This window comes from Pollachius pollachius, assembly GCF_949987615.1.
Source record: "Pollachius pollachius genome assembly, chromosome: 1".
In the NCBI taxonomy this organism is placed as follows: domain Eukaryota; kingdom Metazoa; phylum Chordata; class Actinopteri; order Gadiformes; family Gadidae; genus Pollachius; species Pollachius pollachius.
The window spans coordinates 38,613,411-38,633,268 of NC_136934.1; the positions used below are offsets into that span (position 1 = coordinate 38,613,411).

General features: G+C 44.3%; 2 protein-coding genes across 4 annotated transcripts; one reads left to right on the forward strand and one right to left on the reverse strand.

Annotated features, from left to right (window-relative positions):
• Positions 1-95: 95 nt before the first annotated feature.
• On the reverse strand, positions 96-9,340 carry LOC307086321 (grainyhead-like protein 2 homolog). Of its 2 annotated transcripts, none has more exons than XM_079751486.1 (15): positions 9,075-9,340; positions 8,322-8,508; positions 7,529-8,038; positions 7,290-7,345; positions 6,684-6,918; positions 6,347-6,458; positions 5,469-5,563; positions 2,746-2,904; positions 2,497-2,554; positions 2,052-2,191; positions 1,896-1,933; positions 1,368-1,456; positions 1,151-1,236; positions 934-998; positions 96-822 (listed from the first exon to the last, which is right to left on the reverse strand). In XM_079751486.1, exons 1-15 carry the CDS (start codon positions 9,086-9,088, stop codon positions 708-710), a joined length of 1,959 nt encoding a protein of 652 aa, XP_079607612.1. In that variant the 5' UTR covers positions 9,089-9,340; the 3' UTR covers positions 96-707. The 2 variants fall into 2 exon arrangements, with proteins under 2 accessions (XP_079607612.1, XP_079607611.1); XM_079751485.1 differs by having other exon boundaries at positions 1,368-1,459.
• A 3,107-nt stretch (positions 9,341-12,447) lies between these two features.
• Positions 12,448-19,778, forward strand: LOC307080099 (14-3-3 protein beta/alpha-A-like). 2 transcript variants are annotated; one of them, XM_079742708.1, is made up of 6 exons: positions 12,448-12,495; positions 14,203-14,632; positions 16,906-17,029; positions 17,876-18,039; positions 18,329-18,424; positions 18,553-19,778. In XM_079742708.1, exons 2-6 carry the CDS (start codon positions 14,318-14,320, stop codon positions 18,607-18,609), a joined length of 756 nt encoding a protein of 251 aa, XP_079598834.1. In that variant the 5' UTR covers positions 12,448-12,495; positions 14,203-14,317; the 3' UTR covers positions 18,610-19,778. The 2 variants fall into 2 exon arrangements, with proteins under 2 accessions (XP_079598834.1, XP_079598835.1); XM_079742709.1 differs by having other exon boundaries at positions 14,293-14,632.
• The last annotated feature ends 80 nt before the right edge of the window (positions 19,779-19,858 follow it).

Consider the following 19,858-nt stretch of genomic DNA (forward strand, 5'->3'; position numbering starts at 1 on the left):
GCAGTCCTCCATCCACCAGAGCCACGTTTTGCACCGCAGGAACCAGAGTTCTACCTCATCCAAGTGAACCCACATGACCAGTTAACACAAACAAATTGATAAAACTTCATTTAATTTAACCCTGTGAACATATACGTGTACAAAACCACAAGCAACAAACAACTGCATATAAAACTATATTTAGTTTCTTTAAAGAGAACAAGAAATGAAAGGTGACAACGCTACAGCACTTGAGGTTTAGTAGCAGGGATCAAGGAAACAGGAAGTGGCTACATCCCTCCAGCCTCAGCGCTGGCTTTCTGTAAAACAGATCCATTTCTTGGAACATCAAAAAATAAGAAAAACGCTAAAAAATAAGGTTTGCATACAAAACCAAAAGGCCAGTACCAAAGTCAGTGAGTGCCGACCACGTTATCGAACGTCCCATCACAAACCGGAGGGTTCTCCAGATCAACACCTGACAGGTATAACCAGCAAGAACCAAATATTACAAATTCCAAATGGATCCAACTTTCCATTTCATCCTCAACTTTCCTGAGCAGTTGCTCGTCCCCACATACATTATATCGCTGCTAAGTTCAAGAATCCTGCTGAGGAAACAATGGATTTCTCCAAATGAAATGTGAGAACCGCCACTAGATGCTTGGTTGTGTGTTGTGTTTTTAGGGGGGGAGTGGGGGGTTGCAGTCCAATTCCTCGGTGCCCTGTTAGATCTCTGACAGAGTGACTTGCAAGGAGTTAGCTGAGCTTTCGATGGCTAGGATGAAGGTGTCCTCATTGGAGTAATTCTGGATGATGTTGTTGTCCATGTTGACCAAGATCCTGATTAAAGAAACCAATAGAAAGCCAGTGAGCTAGTGAGCATATCTCTCTTTTGGTCTCTCATCAAGTGTTGCATGGATTTAATACGGGACTGTGTCGATCTTTCCTCACCCTTTTCTGCTCTTTTTGTAAACTTTGGCCATCTTGTCCGAAGGCAGTGCATATTTCTCCGATATCTGGAAGGATTACAACGGCAAAGGTTAGGATGCAGCCTTGACGTGGGTATGGGTCAAGACCAATCAATGGGCACTTTAAGCTTTCGAGTCAGGAGATAAAGTGGTCATTTAGTAGGAGGGAGTAGCTGTCCGCCATTCCACACCAGACTCACAGCTTCCATCAAGGCCTGCAGCGTTGGGGAGCGCAGCATCAGGGCATCGAATACTTCGTCACACTCCTTCCTCACATACAGCAGGACTAACGAAACAAGGGGAGACGCGTTCACCATTGCAGTAATGACTAATTTTGGACAAGTGACAAGTAACACAAATTACAGGGAGATGAGAAATATTTTTTTTTGGTATTAAAACCAAACTCTGGTAAAAAACCTTTTCTCTCAGGTTCCACCTTGCCCGTCTTAGCAGCTGGCGGGTGGAAGTCTTCTTCGGCGGGACACGGGGGCCTCTTCAGTGAAACGCTGCTGGTAATGGAAGAGGGAACGCGGTGAATATCCTGAATAGTGAACGCTCACTGTGATGAAGCCAACGCAGCAAGTTGTGTGACTATATACTGTATATTGTTCAGCACTCAAGTGTTTGGTTAATATTGATCTCGACATTATCAATTCTGTCTAACAGCAGCTTCTACATCACAGGTTATTTTTAATTGCAACATCAAATATGCCACCCCCATCAAGTCCTACGGTGGAATGATCAAGGTATACCCTAATCTGCATGGAACCACATCGTGGCCTGAAGAGAGTTTGAGGAGCCATTACATGATGCTAAACATGTATCAGTGCGTGAGCGACGCCTGATTCGTCTGGCTACACACTCATCAGGAACATTTTAAACAGACACTTCGGGGTCCACCAGAGACTTTGAAATTTAGCAAAAATGTTCAGAATATATCCTCACCCATCTTTGTCCGTCTCCTCGGTTTTGAAGGCGAAGACCTGCACACGAAAGGGAACAATAAGCTCATCTTAAAAAGTGTGTTTGCATGTAGTATGCAGGGAGCACCAGGGTGCTGTGTGTCTGTCCAGGTGTATAGCTCAGTATGTTCAGCTTCACCTGTCCGGCTCTCTGCAGGTTACCAAAGTGGACGTCAGGGATGAACAGGACGGGCTGGGAGTCCAAGTCTTTCAACACTTTAAACAGCGTGCTGTCAGCCTTCCTCATTGGCAGAGCCGCACATGGGTTGCCATTTTTTCCTGAGCCGGAGAAAAAGAGCTGGTTCATGTGGTGTTGCCACGTCAACCATGTGTTCATCGCCACTGTTCAATCGGATTGGGTTTTGAATTTGAAAAATGGGTTTAAATTAATCGACTGATATTCATTTAAAAAAGGTATGGGAGATAGAGGGGAGGACATGCAGCAAATGACCAAGGGCAGGATTCAAACCCGGGTCGCTGCGCTCAGGAGTGAGCCTATATGTTACATGTTCTACACGCAGAGCCACCGGGGCGCCCCATGGTTGACTGTTTATTTCTGTTGTGTGAGTGGATTACTGGCTCACCTTTTATCTTCTTTCTGAGCTGTTTCTTCTCCTCATCACGGATCTTCCTCTCCGCCCCCTGAGACATACAGACAGACAGACATACGGACAGTGTCTTAACGGCGATGAGCTGCATGAGGCTGCGCTCAACCAGCCCTGTGCAGCCTCCCTTTCCTCCATGTTCTTCAACAGTGCTTTGGGGATCGGTAGGCTTCTCTTATAACGCCTGACGTTTCTCTGAATGTTCTACCTGGCTCATTATCCACCCACCTTGTCGCAGAACACCTTGATGTGGGCGGAGGCGCGGTGGATGGGCCGGCTGCTGGAGCACTGGTAGCTGTAGGTGTCGACCTGGATCCTCAGTGGGGTCCCCTTCACCCCCTTCTGGGGGGAGAAGTCTGTGCTTAGGCTGTTCACCGAGATAAAGACCTAGGGGAGTTGAAAGAGGCACGGCAGTGATTAGAGTCCTAACAGAGTGAGGAATGGAGAGAGATAACATATTAGGGAGGAGATCCAAGTGCTGCCAAATTTGTGACTACTCTGGGTGATTCCAACTTAAACTTGTTTCGTTTTTTTGTGCTCACTTTGAGGTCGAAATCTATGGAACCTAGGATGTTGAAAGCAGACTGTCGCCAGGAGTCTGGACCAGAGCAATGAACACCAGTCAAGTACGCACGTTGAAATCAGCAGGAACCAGTTTCCCACGTTAGTGCTTTCTTGCTCATTGAAATAACTACTCTCTCAACATTGGGAAAGGGTTTAAATTAATTAAATGAGCTACTGTAGTTCCCCTTTTAAAACTTTAATGGAGGGACTGGCTAGAGGCTTGTTGTATCGCTTCAGGACCGTTGGTGTTAATGACGACATGAAATGAAAGAAGCAGGATATGAGCGTGGGACAACATGTGGGAGGAATGTGATCTGAATCTTTGGGATTTGATTGGCTCGTTGGAGAGTGACAAAACACATACCCTTGCTAGCCAGCTCACTGTTTACTGTAGAAGGCTTAAAAATGAGGTTGAAGGAAATGTTCTGCTTGCCAGCAGAGACATGTTAACCTAATCCACAGTGCAGTTTATGATTGGACTTGGATGTAAAATGACTAATAAACAGGATTCTTTATTGTCGAAGAACAATCTGCCAAGGGGCTGAGGTAACAAGACTGAAAATTGGATTTTCATCTAGTTTTTTTTTTAATGTCTGCCTAGACCATTCCCCAAATTAGTGTGATTCATTGCAGCTACATGCCCAAATAGCACCTTTCCTTGGGTCCGATACCGTCCTGAGAGTTGGATATAGTAGTAGAACAACACTATTGAGCATAAGCCCAGTAGTGTGTGAGGCACACATCTCTCTCTCTTTACAATAATATGTACAGCCTCATGGCAGGCATACGAGATCTTTACACTTAATGCACGCACACGCACACGCACACGCACACGCACACGCACACGCACACACACACGCACACACACACACACCAGGCTTTCCAGTTGAACAGGAAGAACAGGGTGAGTGGGGGCTGTGTGGCGGTGATAACGGTTGATCCGTCGCTCTGCAGAGCTGGATGCATCGTGTCTCAGCCTGCAGCCGCCATGGCTCATTCCTGCCAACCAGCCTCCCACACACACACCCCCATGCACACACACTTCTACGCACACACCTCCACGTACACACCTCCACATCCGCTTGCCGCTCCACACTGACCCTTCATGAGTAGCAGAGGTCTACACAAACCATCAGTTAAAAAGTAGCACAAAACAAACAAATTAACTAAACAAACACACACACACACACACACACACACACACACACACACACACACACACACACACACACACACACACACACACACACACACACACACACACACACACACACACACACACACACCAAACCAGCCCTCCTCCTCCACCTTTAGGATTACAAAAAACCCAAACACACACCAACAGGCGCAATCCTTTTCTCCCTACAGCAAGGATAATGACGGTGGTGGTGGTAATGATGGTTGCCGGGCAACTGCAGTGGCCTGACAAAAATCATTACCACTAAGTATGTTTTTTGTACCCCAAACAACAGTACCTAATTGGATGAAGGTGGGGTGTGGGGGGGGCGGGGGGAACTCTTCAGAAATGGAATGGAGTGAGACGCATACACAGCAGAGAGTGAGACACAGACATAGCAAAGAGTGAGACGCAGACACAGCAGAGAGTGAGAGACGCAGACACAGCTGAGAGTGAGACGCAGACACAGCAGAGAGTGAGACACAGACACAGCAGAGAGTGAGACACAGACACAGCAAAGAGTGAGACGCAGACACAGCAGAGAGTGAGACGCAGACACAGCAGAGAGTGAGACACAGACACAGCAAAGAGTGCGACGCAGACACAGCAGAGAGTGAGACGCAGACACAGCAGAGAGTGGGAGATGCAGACACAGCAGAGAGTGAGACGCATACACAGCAGAGTGAGACACAGACACAGCAGAGAGTGAGACACAGACACTGTAGAGAGTGAGACACAGACACAGCAAAGAGTGAGACACAGACACAGCAAAGAGTGCGACGCAGACACAGCAGAGAGTGAGACGCAGCCACTGCAGAGAGTGAGACGCAAAACAAGAGTGAAATAAGTGCTACATTTGGCGGACAGCGTCTGCAGCGTCTAAATAAGACGTGTGCCGAGAAATAGAAAAGAGATCAAGAGGGCTATAATTTCCTCGAGAGCGAGACTAGATGAGCACATCAGTTTGACTTCTTCCTTTTCCTCTACTCCATTTTGTGTGTCTTCGTCACAAAATGCAACTGTGCTAACACTAATAAAAGCCAAAAAACAGATCCAATGCCTTCTTAGCCAAATTGCTCCACTCTATTCAAATAAGAACTGCACCCATTATTCTCCCTAGGCTTAAGGGAGCCGTGTGGTTTGGGTTAGGTTCATTATGTCTAGCCTCGGCTCATATCAAAGAACCATCTTTACTTTGGTTCCACTTTACCTTTGCTTCTTCGGCGAGGTCCCATGTAAAGGAAACTGCATTGTAGGCGATTTCCTCTACATTCCCGATGGTGTTGAAGCTCTCTTTGTAGTCGGCTAAAAAAGAAGACAAAAATCACAAATCGTCGTCAATAGGCGTCTGATTTAATAAAAAATAAAAAAAAACATCAAATACATTTGATACCCTGAATGGTGTCAACATCCGACCAATCGATTTGAAACGCTTGGAATCAAAACATGCTTTCCTTTAGTTTTGCCTCTTGCTCTAGATAATACACACATGCATACTACATGTGTGAATTATCTACACCCCCTCACTAAAGTTGTATGAAAATAAATACAGACCGCCATTGCCTCCTATCTGTAATGCTTTAAAGACGTAATTTCCGCCCAGCAACGTCAGCCCATCGTCTTGGCACGGCCACCCATAATGCCTGTTCGACACCCCTCGCTTCATTCCGAATCGTTATCACCACAAGTTGAGGCCCGTCTCGCCCTCTCTTTCCCCTTAAGTCATACAGCACTTGGTCCCCGCCCGTTTCTCTTGTCAACGTCTATTCAAATACACAACCTGGTTCCTTCCCCAGGGCCGCTGTGGGAACCAGGAACAAACCGTTATTTAAATGGGCTCCCCTGTGTCAGGTTTCACCCAAAGAGCCTCATTCGCCCCTTTGAACTTTCTTCACGTTTTGCCGCCTGCTACGGTCGACGTATGGAAGGTTTATGGTTGATATTCAACACCTAAGGGCGTTTTGAGTCTTGAGAGGCTACGTTTCATTACAACCAAATTGGTCACCATCGAATATCCTAAAAGGGAGGATTTCTTAATGTTGCGCCATTACAATCCACAGCAGAGTGAGGAAGACTTGGTGATCTTACCAATGTCCAGGACCCTCTGTTTGGCCGTGTGCTGGCGAGAGTGCCAATACTTCCAGTTATTCAGCTGCTCGTCTCTGCACTTGTCCTCACCGAAAACCACCATGACGACACTCTAATGTGGAGACAGAACCACCAAGATATGAATCACACCGGTAAAACAGACCCCAAGGACACATCACAATGTCGCACGGAGTCTGCCCCCGAATATGTCCACATTAAGCCACTCTGCGAATTAACAAAACATTATGGTTGTTGCTTATACGGCACAGCCTATTCAAAACGCTCACTGTTTCAGAGTGACTCCAACTCCTCCATCACACCCTTGGCTCCCCCTCACCTGAACAATGGTGTGCTGCGGCAGCTCTGCGCCCCCCGCGGTGCCCTGCCGTCCGCGGGCCGGCTGGGGTCCGCTGGGCCGGGCCTTGGACCCGGGCTGGCGGAGGCAGGAGCTGAGGCCCGACTGGCGCAGTGTGATGGCGTAGAACTGACCACGGTTCAGGTAGACCATGGGGCCCTCGCCCTGGCGTTGGCGTAGAGACATGCCGGCCTCCAGGGTGTACTGGAAGGAGTCGCTGCAGGGAGATTCACACACATGTGGGACCTGCTGTGAAAATGAATGGGTGGCTGCTGGGGGTCCTTTGTAGCAGCTCCTATTTGTGCTGTCAACGCAGGACAATGGGTAACAGTGGAGTGTTATCCAGGCGAATGTAATCTAGGAGACTGAATGATATTATATTCTGTTGTTGAATTCACGAGATTGAATTGCTACGCATGCGTGTGTGTATTGGACCATGCGAGAGGAAAGACTAATCAAAATAAAACACTTTTTCTTTGCATGCCCTAAGAAAACCGTCTCAGAAAGACAGCGAGCAGCATGCGGTCCAGTTGATCCTTGGTTTTGTAAATTGTTTTTTGAATTGGAATCTAAATGACACTGACTTACATTGGTTGGCTGTAGCAGGTTTCTGCCACAGCTTGGAAAGGACTGGACTCGTAACTCTGTAACAAAACAATTGAGAATGAAAAACAAACTCACTGAATTTATTAAAGACAATCCACAGTTGGTCATGCCTTTTTAAAAAACAATGTTTTGCATTCCTGATTGGAATGCACCAACATTTCAATAAAAGCTCCACATATATAAAGTATTGAGTATAGAGTATAGAGAGGGGGGGCTGGCACCTCTTTGTCGTCACAACACGAGTCGTCATACGTGCTGTCCGGGGGGCTCCTCTCGTCCTCCTTAAGGTGGGCCAGGTAGCTCAGATCACACCTGCTCTGTTGGTTGTAGTCCATCCTGATCAGCTCGCTGGGATCCGCTTTGTACGAGCCTCCGCAGCAGGACTTCAGGAGCTCTGTGTTTGACATCTGACTCTCGCTTTTGACCAGCGCTAGAGGAGCCATGCCCACGTCTCCATCCCAGCCCCCACTGCTGCACACACCGCCCCGGACCTCTGCTGAGGCGGACCCCATGGAGCCGCACTTGGAGCCCAGCTGTTCAGCCGACCCAGAAGGGGTGGTGTTGTTGGCGGTGGTTGTGCTAGAGTTCATTGAAAGATTGACGGGCATGGAACGTAGAACCTGAAGATGGTTCTCCAGCAGCTCCAGGTTGGAGGAATTATCCCTCGTCGCTGTGGCTGACAGATCGGTGGGTTTGACAGCACTGGCGATGTTTCTCCTCTCCCTGGGAACCTGAGAGGATTCCAACCATAAGGTAAAACGGTGAGCGTGTGAGTGTGTGGATGATGGGTGGTGTAAGCAGCCTCACCTGGCCGACTCCAATCACACTCAGACACCAGGTGAGGCTGCTAAAACCACCCATCATCAGCACATCTGTCAGGTTTCACCCCTAGATGCTATTGATTTGACAAGGATCGAGTCTGATTACAAGATAAATGAATGAAAGGCTCTGATGAATATAACGCTAGTGGGGAGCACTCATGTCTTACTACTAGCTGTCCAGCCTCTGACATACCTTGTAGTAGTCATAGAGCAGACTTAGGGCCGCAGCACTGTCCTCGTCCCCGTTGATGCTCATCATGGCCTTGGTGGCCGCTGTGAGGGGGTTCTCCAGGTAATTCTTCCACGCTTCGTCCTCATTGTTGTAGGCTTTTCGCTGAGGAATGGAGGCTTCATTTGGCACCACCACCAGCAGCCTTTTACTGGTGACAGAGACAGTAGTCCGGACAGAATGAATCACTTAGCCAACTTGTCAATGGCAGGCATGTCTTCCAAGCCACCAGATCTGCCTCAGGCTGTTTCTCACCAAACTCGAATATAATAAAATATGTCCTGCACCGTTTGTTTATCTAATAGGTTATTTACAGGACATTAAGAAGCTTTTCAGCAAAACATTTAACAAGACAAAAAAAAAAAATTCAATAACTTATAAAAAATCTAATTGAATAAAATGTATATGTCTGGTTATAGCCAACATTCTGTAAGATAATGTCATGATCAAAAGATGCTATCCACCAAATTCCTTTTTGAAGACCTTTAAGAAGGAACCTTAAATATGGATAGTTTCCAATGTGTAGCTTAGATAGTAAGGGTAAATAGTCGGTATATTATAGCTCATAAATCACACATTAGTTTTAAATAACTTTTGCTTCAAAATTATTGAGTTGCCAGTTTTAACAGTGTAATTAGGCAAACAAAGTAACAAAAACAGTCCAAACATGATGAAGTGTAAATAATATCAACGATCAACCTAATTTGTGTCACTTACCTATCCATGTCCATGTTGCCCTCGGATCTCTCAAGTCTCGTTTGAGAAACTTGCCTTTCTTGTTTGCGCAGGTGAATTTATGAGTGAGTCTGACGGAGAAGACACAGAGAATATCCAGGGCTTTGTGCAACGTGTTATCCAAACTCCGACAATTGATTAAACTATTTGAAGTAACACCCACCATATACAATGACCTTAAGTTACCAGCCACGAATATTACGACTGCCGCCGATCCCAGGTTTAGTAACCTCGTTCCGAGGCGTTAACGTCACGAAGCAACGCCACGAACGGGATGCTGTAAATCGGCGTTATTGGCAAGAGAGAGGGCGGGACTTTACGAGAGAGAGAGAGAGAGTGAGAGAGAGAGAGAGAGAGAGAGAGAGAGAGAGAGAGAGAGAGAGAGAGAGAGAGAGAGAGAGAGAGAGAGAGAGAGAGAGAGAGAGAGAGAGAGAGAGAGAGAGAGAGAGAGAGAGAGAGAGAGAGAGAGAGAGAGAGAGAGAGAAAGAGAGAGCGAGAGAGAGAGAGAGGGACAGGGTCTTTGATAGAGATCCGTTTCCGTTACATGTTCGGTTAATGATTCTTTGTCAAATTATTCGTCAAAACTCAATCTTTATTCTCTTTGTCGTTGTGTTCGTCTTCTTTATGTGATTACGTTCCTTCTAGCTCCGGGGTACTTGGGTACACAGATAATAGGAAGTACATTGTCTGATATTGCGCTGCGGTAGACCGGGATAACGCCACAATCCGGATCCTAGCTAAGCCTACAGGTTTGGCGTAAAATCGAGGAACATTTCGTGCGCCTCGGGAGAATGTAAACAAGGAAACGAATATCTCGCTATTGATTGGATAGACATTCGTTGACACATTTGGGGCAGGTCCGCCTTTGAATTACATCGATGAGTAGATTCCAATATAAAGTTACATTCACGTGCAGTGAAGGCATATAGCCCCAATTGGGGTAGAGTGAGAATACCTCAATATGTCATGGCAACATGAAATAAATGTTATGTTCATTGGAATATTAGTCGAAAAACGATATTACAATATTTATAAGTTAAAAAAAAAACGAGTTTCTGCAAAATAATCCCTTTTTAAAACTTAAGCAAAATATATAATATTATTCGGATTTAGTTCAAAAGGCTATAACATATATATATATATATATATATATATATATATATATATATATATATATATATATTAATGCAACATATCCTTTGAAAATATAGAGGCTATTTGTCTCAATTAGAATAGCAAAACACAACCCTACTACACAACTAGAGCCGCGAGACGGTGTGCTTTTTGTCTTGTCTACACTGACACCTTGAGGCATGATTGATTTAACTATAACAGAATGATGAGGTAGTTTGAACTTTCTTTTGAACAGTAAACGGTGGAGGTGTGTGGGTGTTCATGTAATTCTGTATGTTTCCTGTTGTTGACATCCAAACAAAGCCATGCAGCACTTTTTGTCAGACGAGATGAGTCTAGCCCTAACCCTAAAGCACCCACATGCTGACATGCGTAGGCCTACTGGAGCTTTTACGATGGTCCTCAACACCAGTTTGCCAGGACCGGGCCTGGATCCGCGGGTTCTGCTTTTAACTGTTGTGTTTCTATGAAAAGACAGCTTGTTAGCAGCAGATCCTGACTGTAGCCTGGACCACAGCTTCCTACGGATTTGATGAGACGGACTATGAGGTATCAAGGGCGTAGGTTTCGTTGGAACATTGGGGCGGGGGGCGTTGCCCTCTTCATTCTAGCCCATCAATATTGGGAGGGTCTTTACTTGTTTTTTCGGTCATTTGGTTTAAAAAGTTGATTCTCCTGCATTAACTTTTCTTATTTAATATTATTCAAAAATAACAATTCTCTGCTTCTTTCATGTTTTTATTGTGTGTCTGTGTTTTTTTTTTTTTTTTTGGGGGGGGGGGCAACATTTAAATGTGATGGTACGTGTATCATTTCCATTGATATCTATGTTATCTCTATATTTTGTATGTGATTCCCTGTTCCTATACATTTCTTCGTTAGGTTACACCTTCTGATCCTGCCCTGCTTGTCTTTTTATTGTGAATAGAAAAGTTAAATGTGCAATGGTGTGTTATAGATTAAAGCAACAGCGTGTCTTTGATATCACATTATCATTACTGTCTATTTCCAGCTGTGGGACTTTGCATTAACTTGTTAGCAACTCTTATTATGTCAAGTGAAAAGTGGACTGTATTAAATTCCCTTAATATAGGTGCAACCGTTTGCATCCATTTATTATCTTCATGTGATTAAAATATTTAATTTGTAGTAACACAATTTTCTATGTTGAGCTTACTCTCATAACCAGTAATGATGAACACAATGTGATCGCTAAATAATAATGATAACTGGCACTTATTTTTTCGACTGCATTCCCCCACACAATGTTATGTAGAACCTTTTAATAATGGTGTGATGTGTTGCACTTGCACTTCTTCATGACCCAAATAAATCATTCATTTATTATAATGCTTTTATAGAACATAAAATAACATTTCTCTGCTACTAACATAATTCAAGTCTACTCAATTTTGTTTTAAGACAAATGAATAGAGATAGTTCAATCAATCAAAATTGATACCTGTGACTTCATCTTATAAATGGCATAATTGTCAGCATTTTAATTTAAATTGTTACATTATGGGAACTGTCTGCATTTTTCAAACAGGTCTGCATTTTTGCAGACCTGTTTGAAAAATGCAGACAGTTCCCATAATGCAACCAATCTCCGATCTACCACTAAAGAGGTTATTGGCTTGGAATCTGGCCTTAGGGGGAATCATGTGACAGAGCAAGAAATAGCTTCACTTTTTCCCTTGGAAACCAACGATACTACCGAAATAGGATTTCCTATTAGGCAAGACGGCGCTGTGTCCCGCTCTACTTAAGATGCGGTGCTCTCCTCGTCCCCTCAGATTGAAGAACAATTCAGCAACAACCTCAACTTGTCATTGATGTGCAGATTTTTTTTTTTGTTGAGTCAAAAACCCATTTACCTGTGATTTGTACCTGTTTTTAGAGAAGACGTATCATTTAACTGACAAGAAGTTGTGTTTTACATATTTACTAAATGGTGAACATAATATAGTACTTTATTGATCTTAAACGGGAAATTTGTGAAATGCCTGGTTCTGACACCGAATAGAACTTCCCTGGTACTATTCGGTGCTGTCTACCTGGACCACAGCAAGGTGATACAAAAAAGAACTACAACACCCATAGGGTTGTGTGCTCCGTTGCCGTGGAAACGTCCAACGTCAGGCTCTTCCCCTGTTTTGCAATGCTGTGATTGGACGGAGACGCAGCGGCTTGTAGTCACAGAGAGACAGGCAGTGAGGGAGTCAGCTGTACTGCTCGACTGAGATTACTACCGTCTCCTCCTACCCAGGTAAGAAGACCTTTATTTCCCAGATCTGCCATCGCGCGTGAGTCTAAATCATTGCGCTGTTCTTCACTTATGTTAGGAAGTGTGGGGGGTTATTATGTTGGGTTTGCTGTTTTACCAGCGTTGCTGGCGACAGACATCCTAAAAGAACAATAGACATTTTACACCGTGGGCTCGTCTAATGGCTGGCACCACATGAACGTACCAGACGGAGAAGGCGTGTCAGGTGGATGAATGTTCAAGCTTTAACACTAACGTGGTATTTTTGATACAGAATTGTTTTGATAGGTAATTTTCTATGGTTTCAAACTCATTGTAAAAAACGTAATTTTATCAACAAGGGTTTTGTCAATGATTGGATAGCGTCGGGCAAAAAAAAAAAAAAAGAAGCTATTTGCAATATTGTGTTCATTACCATGTAGTTGGCTTGGCAGTCTTGGTTTCCTTTCGTTACAGTGATGTAACTGGCAGTAGAACATCATCAGCGTTCATCTGTTAGGTATCAAAAATGACAGAAACACACAACACACACACACACACACACACACACACACACACACACACACACACACACACACACACACACACACGCACACACAGTAAAGCATTGCGTAAACACTGCACAACCATTCCTATAGCTGTCACGCATGAGAAGGTTTGGCTTGGGGAAGTAACCAGCGACATCGTGGAAGGGGTCGTCACTAAGGCCACGGTTGAGGCTTCCTGATGAATGTAATTGGTAAATAGAAACATGTATGTGGCTAACTAAATGCGAAGCACTTTACACCCGAGAGCCTCATAGTACTTTAAACGGATCGTGTTCATCTTTGCTAACTAGTTCAGCATTGCAACAGGTAGACCTACAGATGGGTGTGGTGGGTTTAAACAAATGCACACATTCCTCTGTGTCTTGGCATTGACATGACACACATTGTTTTGGATACAGAGAAAAAAATAACTTTGCATGTTGAACTATTAATGTACCACTTTAAAATACATTTGTTTGGTTTAAGTACCTTTCCCGAAATTTTCCCGAACTTTATTTCCCTTGGCCTGGCTTTGATATAGCTCCTGAAAATGATTGTAGTTTTGTTAGGTTATCCACTAATGCATTAACCCATCATGTGGCCAATTTCTCACACAAGCCCTCTGATTGAAACCATCAATCTCCACATTAAAGGGTTCTTTATAAACGTTTCCCAAGTCTTCAAAGGTGAAATAGTTTAATTTATTGACCCATGTTAATGGTTGGACGTTTTGTAATCACAGCTTCGGCTATACATTTCCTAACTAGAGTAGATAGTTTAAGCCTTATATAAGCAGACAAGATAGAAGATAATTTTTTATTGTTATTGTTAATGTCATCAATTTCTGATGAATGAATGGCATTTCAATATCTATTTTAAAAAACATATCCAAGCTTTTGGTAAGAAACAAGGCGAAAAGAACAGTATCGTTGGTAGATGTCAGATGTGGAATACAATGGACACACGTCCTCTGAAATGGAAAATTAGTGATTGATTGACTGAAAGCCTGCTGGCTATGTGACACCCGCCACAATGCATCATGGTGTGAAGTGTACGGCTTGGTCTGGATCAAGCAGAGCTGCCCGACTCTTACCCATAAAAGTTTCCCAACCTCACTATAAATGTTCCTAGAGACACTCTGAGACGCCATCTTCATTTTTCCACTATTCCATGTGTTTAACAGTGAACTGCCAAGTCGTTTTTGTGTGACTGCCATATCGTGGTCGATACTGACACCAGTCCCGTCTCCTGGCTGCTCTCCCTCCTCCGTCAGCGAACCCCCCCAGCGAGCAGCCGCCATGGAGAAGAGCGACGAGGTGGAGCAGACGCTGGTGCAGAAGGCCAAGCTCTCGGAGCAGGCGGAGCGCTACGACGACATGGCCGTCGCCATGAAGACGTTGACGGAGCAGGGGGCCGGGACCGAGCTCACCAGCGAGGAGCGCAACCTGCTGTCAGTGGCCTACAAGAACGTGGTGGGGGCCCGGCGCTCGTCATGGAGGGTGGTGTCCAGCATCGAGCAGAAGGCGGAGGGCAATGAGAGCAGGCTGGTCATAGTCAAGGCGTACAGGGAGAACATCGAGAAGGAGCTGAAGGAGATCTGCAACGCTGTGCTGGTGAGAGGATCAAGTCGTTTTTGTGGTATTTCATTAGACAAAAAGATTTACATGAATCAGGCTCCGAGCATGAGCATATCTGACTTTCTGATCAGAAAGGATCAAAGGAGGAGGATGTTGCATTACAATATTTTGTAAATATTGTATGTTTTAGTTTGGGATTCAGAGGTTTGAGTGACAAAAAGTATCAGTCAATATTCAAGTACTATACATAGTCAAAATAGCGTCATGTTATGGTCAACGTAAGGTGTAGGACCTGTTTTAAGTAGTGGGTTAAGTAAGGACGTCTTTAAACGGAAACCAAAACTCTGGCTAGTCAGGATTGTCTCGAAAAAATAACAAAACTTACTTAAAAAGTGTATCATAACAGTATTTTAATCGCCATGTTAATTTAACGGAGAGTACAGTTTAATGTTGGTAACTGAAACGGAAAACGATGGCTTCCCCTGAATTCTGACATAACATATCCGGTTAACCTGGAATTCCGGCTTCTTGAAGCAGGACCCTGTTTGTCTCACCTCCTTGCTGCAACACCTGTTCTACCCCCACCATATAAATATGCTGTTATTACCTCAAGCCGACGCAGATGGTTATCACATTCCACCTCCCGTTTTTCCTCCTAATGACTTTTATGGACCGGTCGTTCCTAAGGACCTGTAGCTAGTCCCAGTGGGGGTCAGTGTGGTGGGGGTGGGGGGGTGGGGGGGGGGGGGGGGTCAGGTGAAGGACTTGTTGTTGACACAACACATTGAATGTTCTGGACGAAACCCCCGTCCTGGTTTGCAATTTCAAAGGACATTAATTTGTGCATGGCTTAAAAATTTGTCCTCTCAAGAAAGATGAGGGGCTTGATCAATTTATATAATGCCCTAGCATAAACATCCACATTTTGAGCAACATGGACACAGAATCAGGCAGGGGATTGTAATTCATAGCTTATCACAGTGTGGTGATTGGGCAAAATGCCCTGGATCCGGTTCTGGATTTCTGAATCTGTTTAAACAAAATGTGGGGAACTAAAGTTCCAACGTTTAGGCTGGAGAAACAAATGGTGCAGACCACCCACCTGCCCTGGGAGACTATTGTAGATGTCACACAACCCGTATAAAACAAGAATAGCAGGTTTATGAACATTATTTTACTTTGGTTGATTGATGGCCACCAACTGTGTGTGTACCTGTGGTCCCCCTTTTTATCTTTGACTCAGAATAGACATGTTCTCTCTCCCTGATCGTTGAAAGGCGGTTTGGTCTGCTCCATGCATTCCTGTCATGCTGATCCGCAGCCGTCAGTCCTGGCCCTCTCACTGCGCCAATTCCTCAACAAGCTCTTAAAGCCACTGGCTCATCCACATTGTGTAGATGCCATGTTTACCTTGGGTTTAGCACCCCCACCTCTACTTGGGCTACTGTGAAGAGTGCTGCATTTGGAAACCTATATTTTATCGTCAGACTCATCCGAATCCACAGTATCAGGAGGGTTATGGTGAAAATATGTTGTTAAGAAAAGGATTGTGTGTACTCATATTTGCGATCCTGTCACTTCATAAGAATGCAAAGTACCTATTTTTCAAGACTGCCTTTTCCTTTGATTCATAGTTGCGTTTTAGGCCTAAAGCAGTGGTTTGATGCTATATTCTGTGACGTCTGGGTATGTGTGGGTGTGGCTGTGTGAGTAAGTAAAGACCCAGGGCTGACTATGTGAGTGACCTACTTCCATTAGGGAAAGCTCATTGGTAGATCAGCTGGCTGGATTTCTTCTGCACCATATGCCCTCCCCAATGTCCTTCACCCAAGCTCCTGTCCACATTAAAATCCCCCAGGCCTCACCTGTCAGTCGGTTGGATGTTCCTCGCCTTGCTAGTATGAGTTAGATTTCCTAAAGGTTAAGAAATTGCATTTTTGGATGGAGGGGGATTAATGAGCAAAAGACAACCTAACCACTTTGATGAAACTAAAACTTGAATCATAGACCCCTTCGCATCATTTGGAGCTCATGTTGTAAACTCCTAAATGTTAAATGCTGCATTTCAGCTACTCTAATAGGAGGGGCCTCCTGCTACCGCAACACACACCTTCATGTGAGCTATATTATGCCATTTATCAGTTAATAGTCCCTGGAGCAAGAAGAAGGGGAAGAGGAGAAGAACTACAACAACGAAAAGGAGAATAAATCAGCATTTCGTTGAAGAATTTTACAATGCCATATTCAAAGCATTAAACGGAAACGAATACCGTATCTCCTCCTTTTGTGTTTGTGCCCCTCATCACCAGGGCCTCCTCGATAAATTCCTCATCCCCAACTCGACTCAGGATGAGAGCAAGGTGTTCTACATGAAGATGAAGGGAGACTATTACCGCTACCTCGCTGAGGTGGCTGTTGGAGAGGAGAAAGACAGTAAGTGTGTATGTAAACGTGGTCTTAGGATATTTCATTTATTTCTTTGAAATTATGTCTAGATATCAATATGCTATTGAACTTCCCACCTCAAGCTGCCGATTTGGTTACACCTTGACCTGTGACCTCTTCAATATTTATACTATGCTGATGGGAGAGACATTCTTTGTGGTGAACTGCTCTCATGATGTTGGATAACCGACTTCTTCAACATACCCCGGTGACATCCCTCCTAGAAATGTGTGAATATATAATATATATAAATAAATATATGCAGAACCTAAAAGGGCTGAAACCCAAATATCCCGAGCCAAGATGCGCTCATTTCAGAATGTTCGTGACTTTAGAATAACTCTTTATGTTGACTTATATTAATTGAAAATTATTTAATTATTTTCCTCTAAATATAAATGCCGGTTCCTGAGGGGGTTAAAACTAATATAAAATGCTCACCGGATGAAAAGAGTCTACAACTCTTCAACATTACCTGTAGCTCACAGCTTGTATTTCTCCCAAATACTTTATATATGATGTAGTTTAGTACAGGGGTTAAATATCTGAACAACCCACTATGTAAATTTGAGTGCAGAGTAGTGGCTCCTACCCCGGAGAGTACTGGCAAAGAAAAGGGTGTGGTCCTTGGCATGGCAACCTGTGTGCAGTAGCATGGCTACAATAGTTCATGGCTATGGACAGTGCCTTTAATGAAGCCACATGTGGGATAACCAGAAAACGTGTTAAGCATATTAGTATTGGATCTGTTACAATGTTTAGATTTTTTTAGATTATGTTCAAGGTTTGAGTGAGAGAGAGAGATATTAATGAGATCTGCTCTTCTGTCCTCAGCAATCGTGACTTCCTCCCAGAAGTCCTACTCCGAGGCCATGGATCTCGGAAAAGAGAAGATGCAGCCGCTGCACCCCATCCGCCTTGGCCTGGCCCTCAACTTCTCCGTCTTCTACTACGAGATCCTCAACTCTCCTGAAATGGCCTGCAAGCTGGCCAAGAACGTAAGCACACACCAGTCACCAGTAGGGAGTTTCTCCACTTTTGACAAATCAAAGGAATTGCCTGTTTTCAAACACAGAATGTCAATGACATTAAACAGCTGCCACAACAACTATGAGATAAAAATTGGTAAAGGCGGCCACAATAATTACTAAAAGAAAAAAATATTTCTTCAACTTCAGACCACTGAGACCATTGTAAGGGTCCTCAGAATGAACCTTTTCAACACACAAACAACAGCCCTGATTGAGCATAATTTTTAACAGCCTTCATGTGTTCTGACGTGTGCAGGCCTTCGATGAAGCCATTACAGAGCTTGACTCCCTGAAGGAGGACTCGTACAAAGACAGCACGTTGATCATGCAGCTACTGAGAGACAACCTGACAGTAAGTGTTTGAACTTACACTCTATAAGCTCTAGTATCTCTGATATTGGGCTGGCGAGGGAACAAGTGGAAGTAACCAAACATTCAGTTGTGTTTTCCGCCTCTCCTCATTTTCTGTTCTCTGCATAGCTGTGGGCCGCAGACAGCCAGGGTGACACGGAGGACGTGGAGGAACCCCAGGACTGAGGTGTACCCCTTTACTCAACCACAGCCTCTCATAGACCCCCTCTTCGCCATCGTCTTCATCCTCATTCATACTCTATGATCACATCGTTGTCATTGTTTGTGTGCACCTCTCCCTCTTCTCTCCCCCGCTCTCTCTCCCCCCCTCTCTCCACATTCATTTTTTAAATTCTCTTTCTGGTAGAAATTGAGAAAGGGTAAGGTTAGGTGTTGATTAACAAGGTCCAATGGTTTACTGCGAGGAGTGGGTGAGGGTGGTTTAATGCAGACTCGTTTATGTGTGCAGGTGAAACGGGGGCAGTGTGTTACATGCATGGTGGATGAGGGTGAGACTCTTGGCTCAGGCCAAGTCAGTACTTTCACGCAGCGGGAAACCCGGTTTGGCAGGGTAACTAGGTTACGGTCGTGATCCAGTTGAGGGATTAGCATACCATTGTCCAGTTTTACATGCCACTACGGTGACTGGGTTACAGAAGCAAGTTGAAGAAGTGACCGGCAAACTTTATCCAATGACGGGTATCACATTTGAAGGACTCAACAATTGTTCACGCTCTGTAATAATGCCATCCGAGTACAATGAGGGCTCCAAGTCACGATGGGTCTTACACCCTCTAATGCTGGGACCTGATCAGGGATCTCTTCTTTACGAAAAGCCGGATCAGGGTGCGGACAGGGTTTTTCCTCCTTATGTAAACGTACTGACTGGCAAGTTGGTAATGTTATCATACTTGGGTTGCTGGTGGGAGGTGAATGGAAGTAGATGTGATTAAAGTTGGGAACCATCTGGCAGGATTTGATTGATTGGAAGACACAGGGCTCACATTCCTGTCACAATCTGAACTTCATCTATTATGTTTTACTGAGTGACCATCATTTGTATTTCTATATCAATGACGAGGGTCAAGAAAAAAAAAAAAAAAAGCACCCGCTTTTTACCTTACTTTTGTTTTTTGGTTGTCTATGTTTTATAATGTTAACCCTCCCTATGGTTGGCTATCTAGTTCCTGTTTTTTGTACTGATTATGTACTGATTTTCTTTTATACTTGCCTAATTTGACCTTGTGGCTATAAAAAAGGTCAAGGGAGGGTTGGCTAGCATGTCTTTGAACTTTTCATAGAGAGAACCTGAGCATTACTGTTATTTGGAGATAAATATGTAATTTCATGTATGTGTAATAAAACAAGAATAATCCAAAAGGTCTGTTTTAATCCAGGGTTTGCTCTGCAGATTACATGATGGCACATGTGATAC

Coding starts and splice junctions, on each gene's coding strand:
- LOC307086321 (XM_079751485.1), bottom strand. Junction 7,346..7,528: donor CGTGTTGTGACGACAAAGAG/GTGCCAGCCCCC, acceptor GTTTTGTTACAG/AGTTACGAGTCCAGTCCTTT. Junction 5,564..6,346: donor ACAGAGGGTCCTGGACATTG/GTAAGATCACCA, acceptor CTTCTTTTTTAG/CCGACTACAAAGAGAGCTTC.
- LOC307080099 (XM_079742708.1), top strand. CDS start 14,318: ATGGAGAAGAGCGACGAGGTGGAGCAGACGCTGGTGCAGAAGGCCAAG. Junction 17,030..17,875: donor TGTTGGAGAGGAGAAAGACA/GTAAGTGTGTAT, acceptor TTCTGTCCTCAG/CAATCGTGACTTCCTCCCAG. Junction 18,425..18,552: donor TACTGAGAGACAACCTGACA/GTAAGTGTTTGA, acceptor TTCTCTGCATAG/CTGTGGGCCGCAGACAGCCA.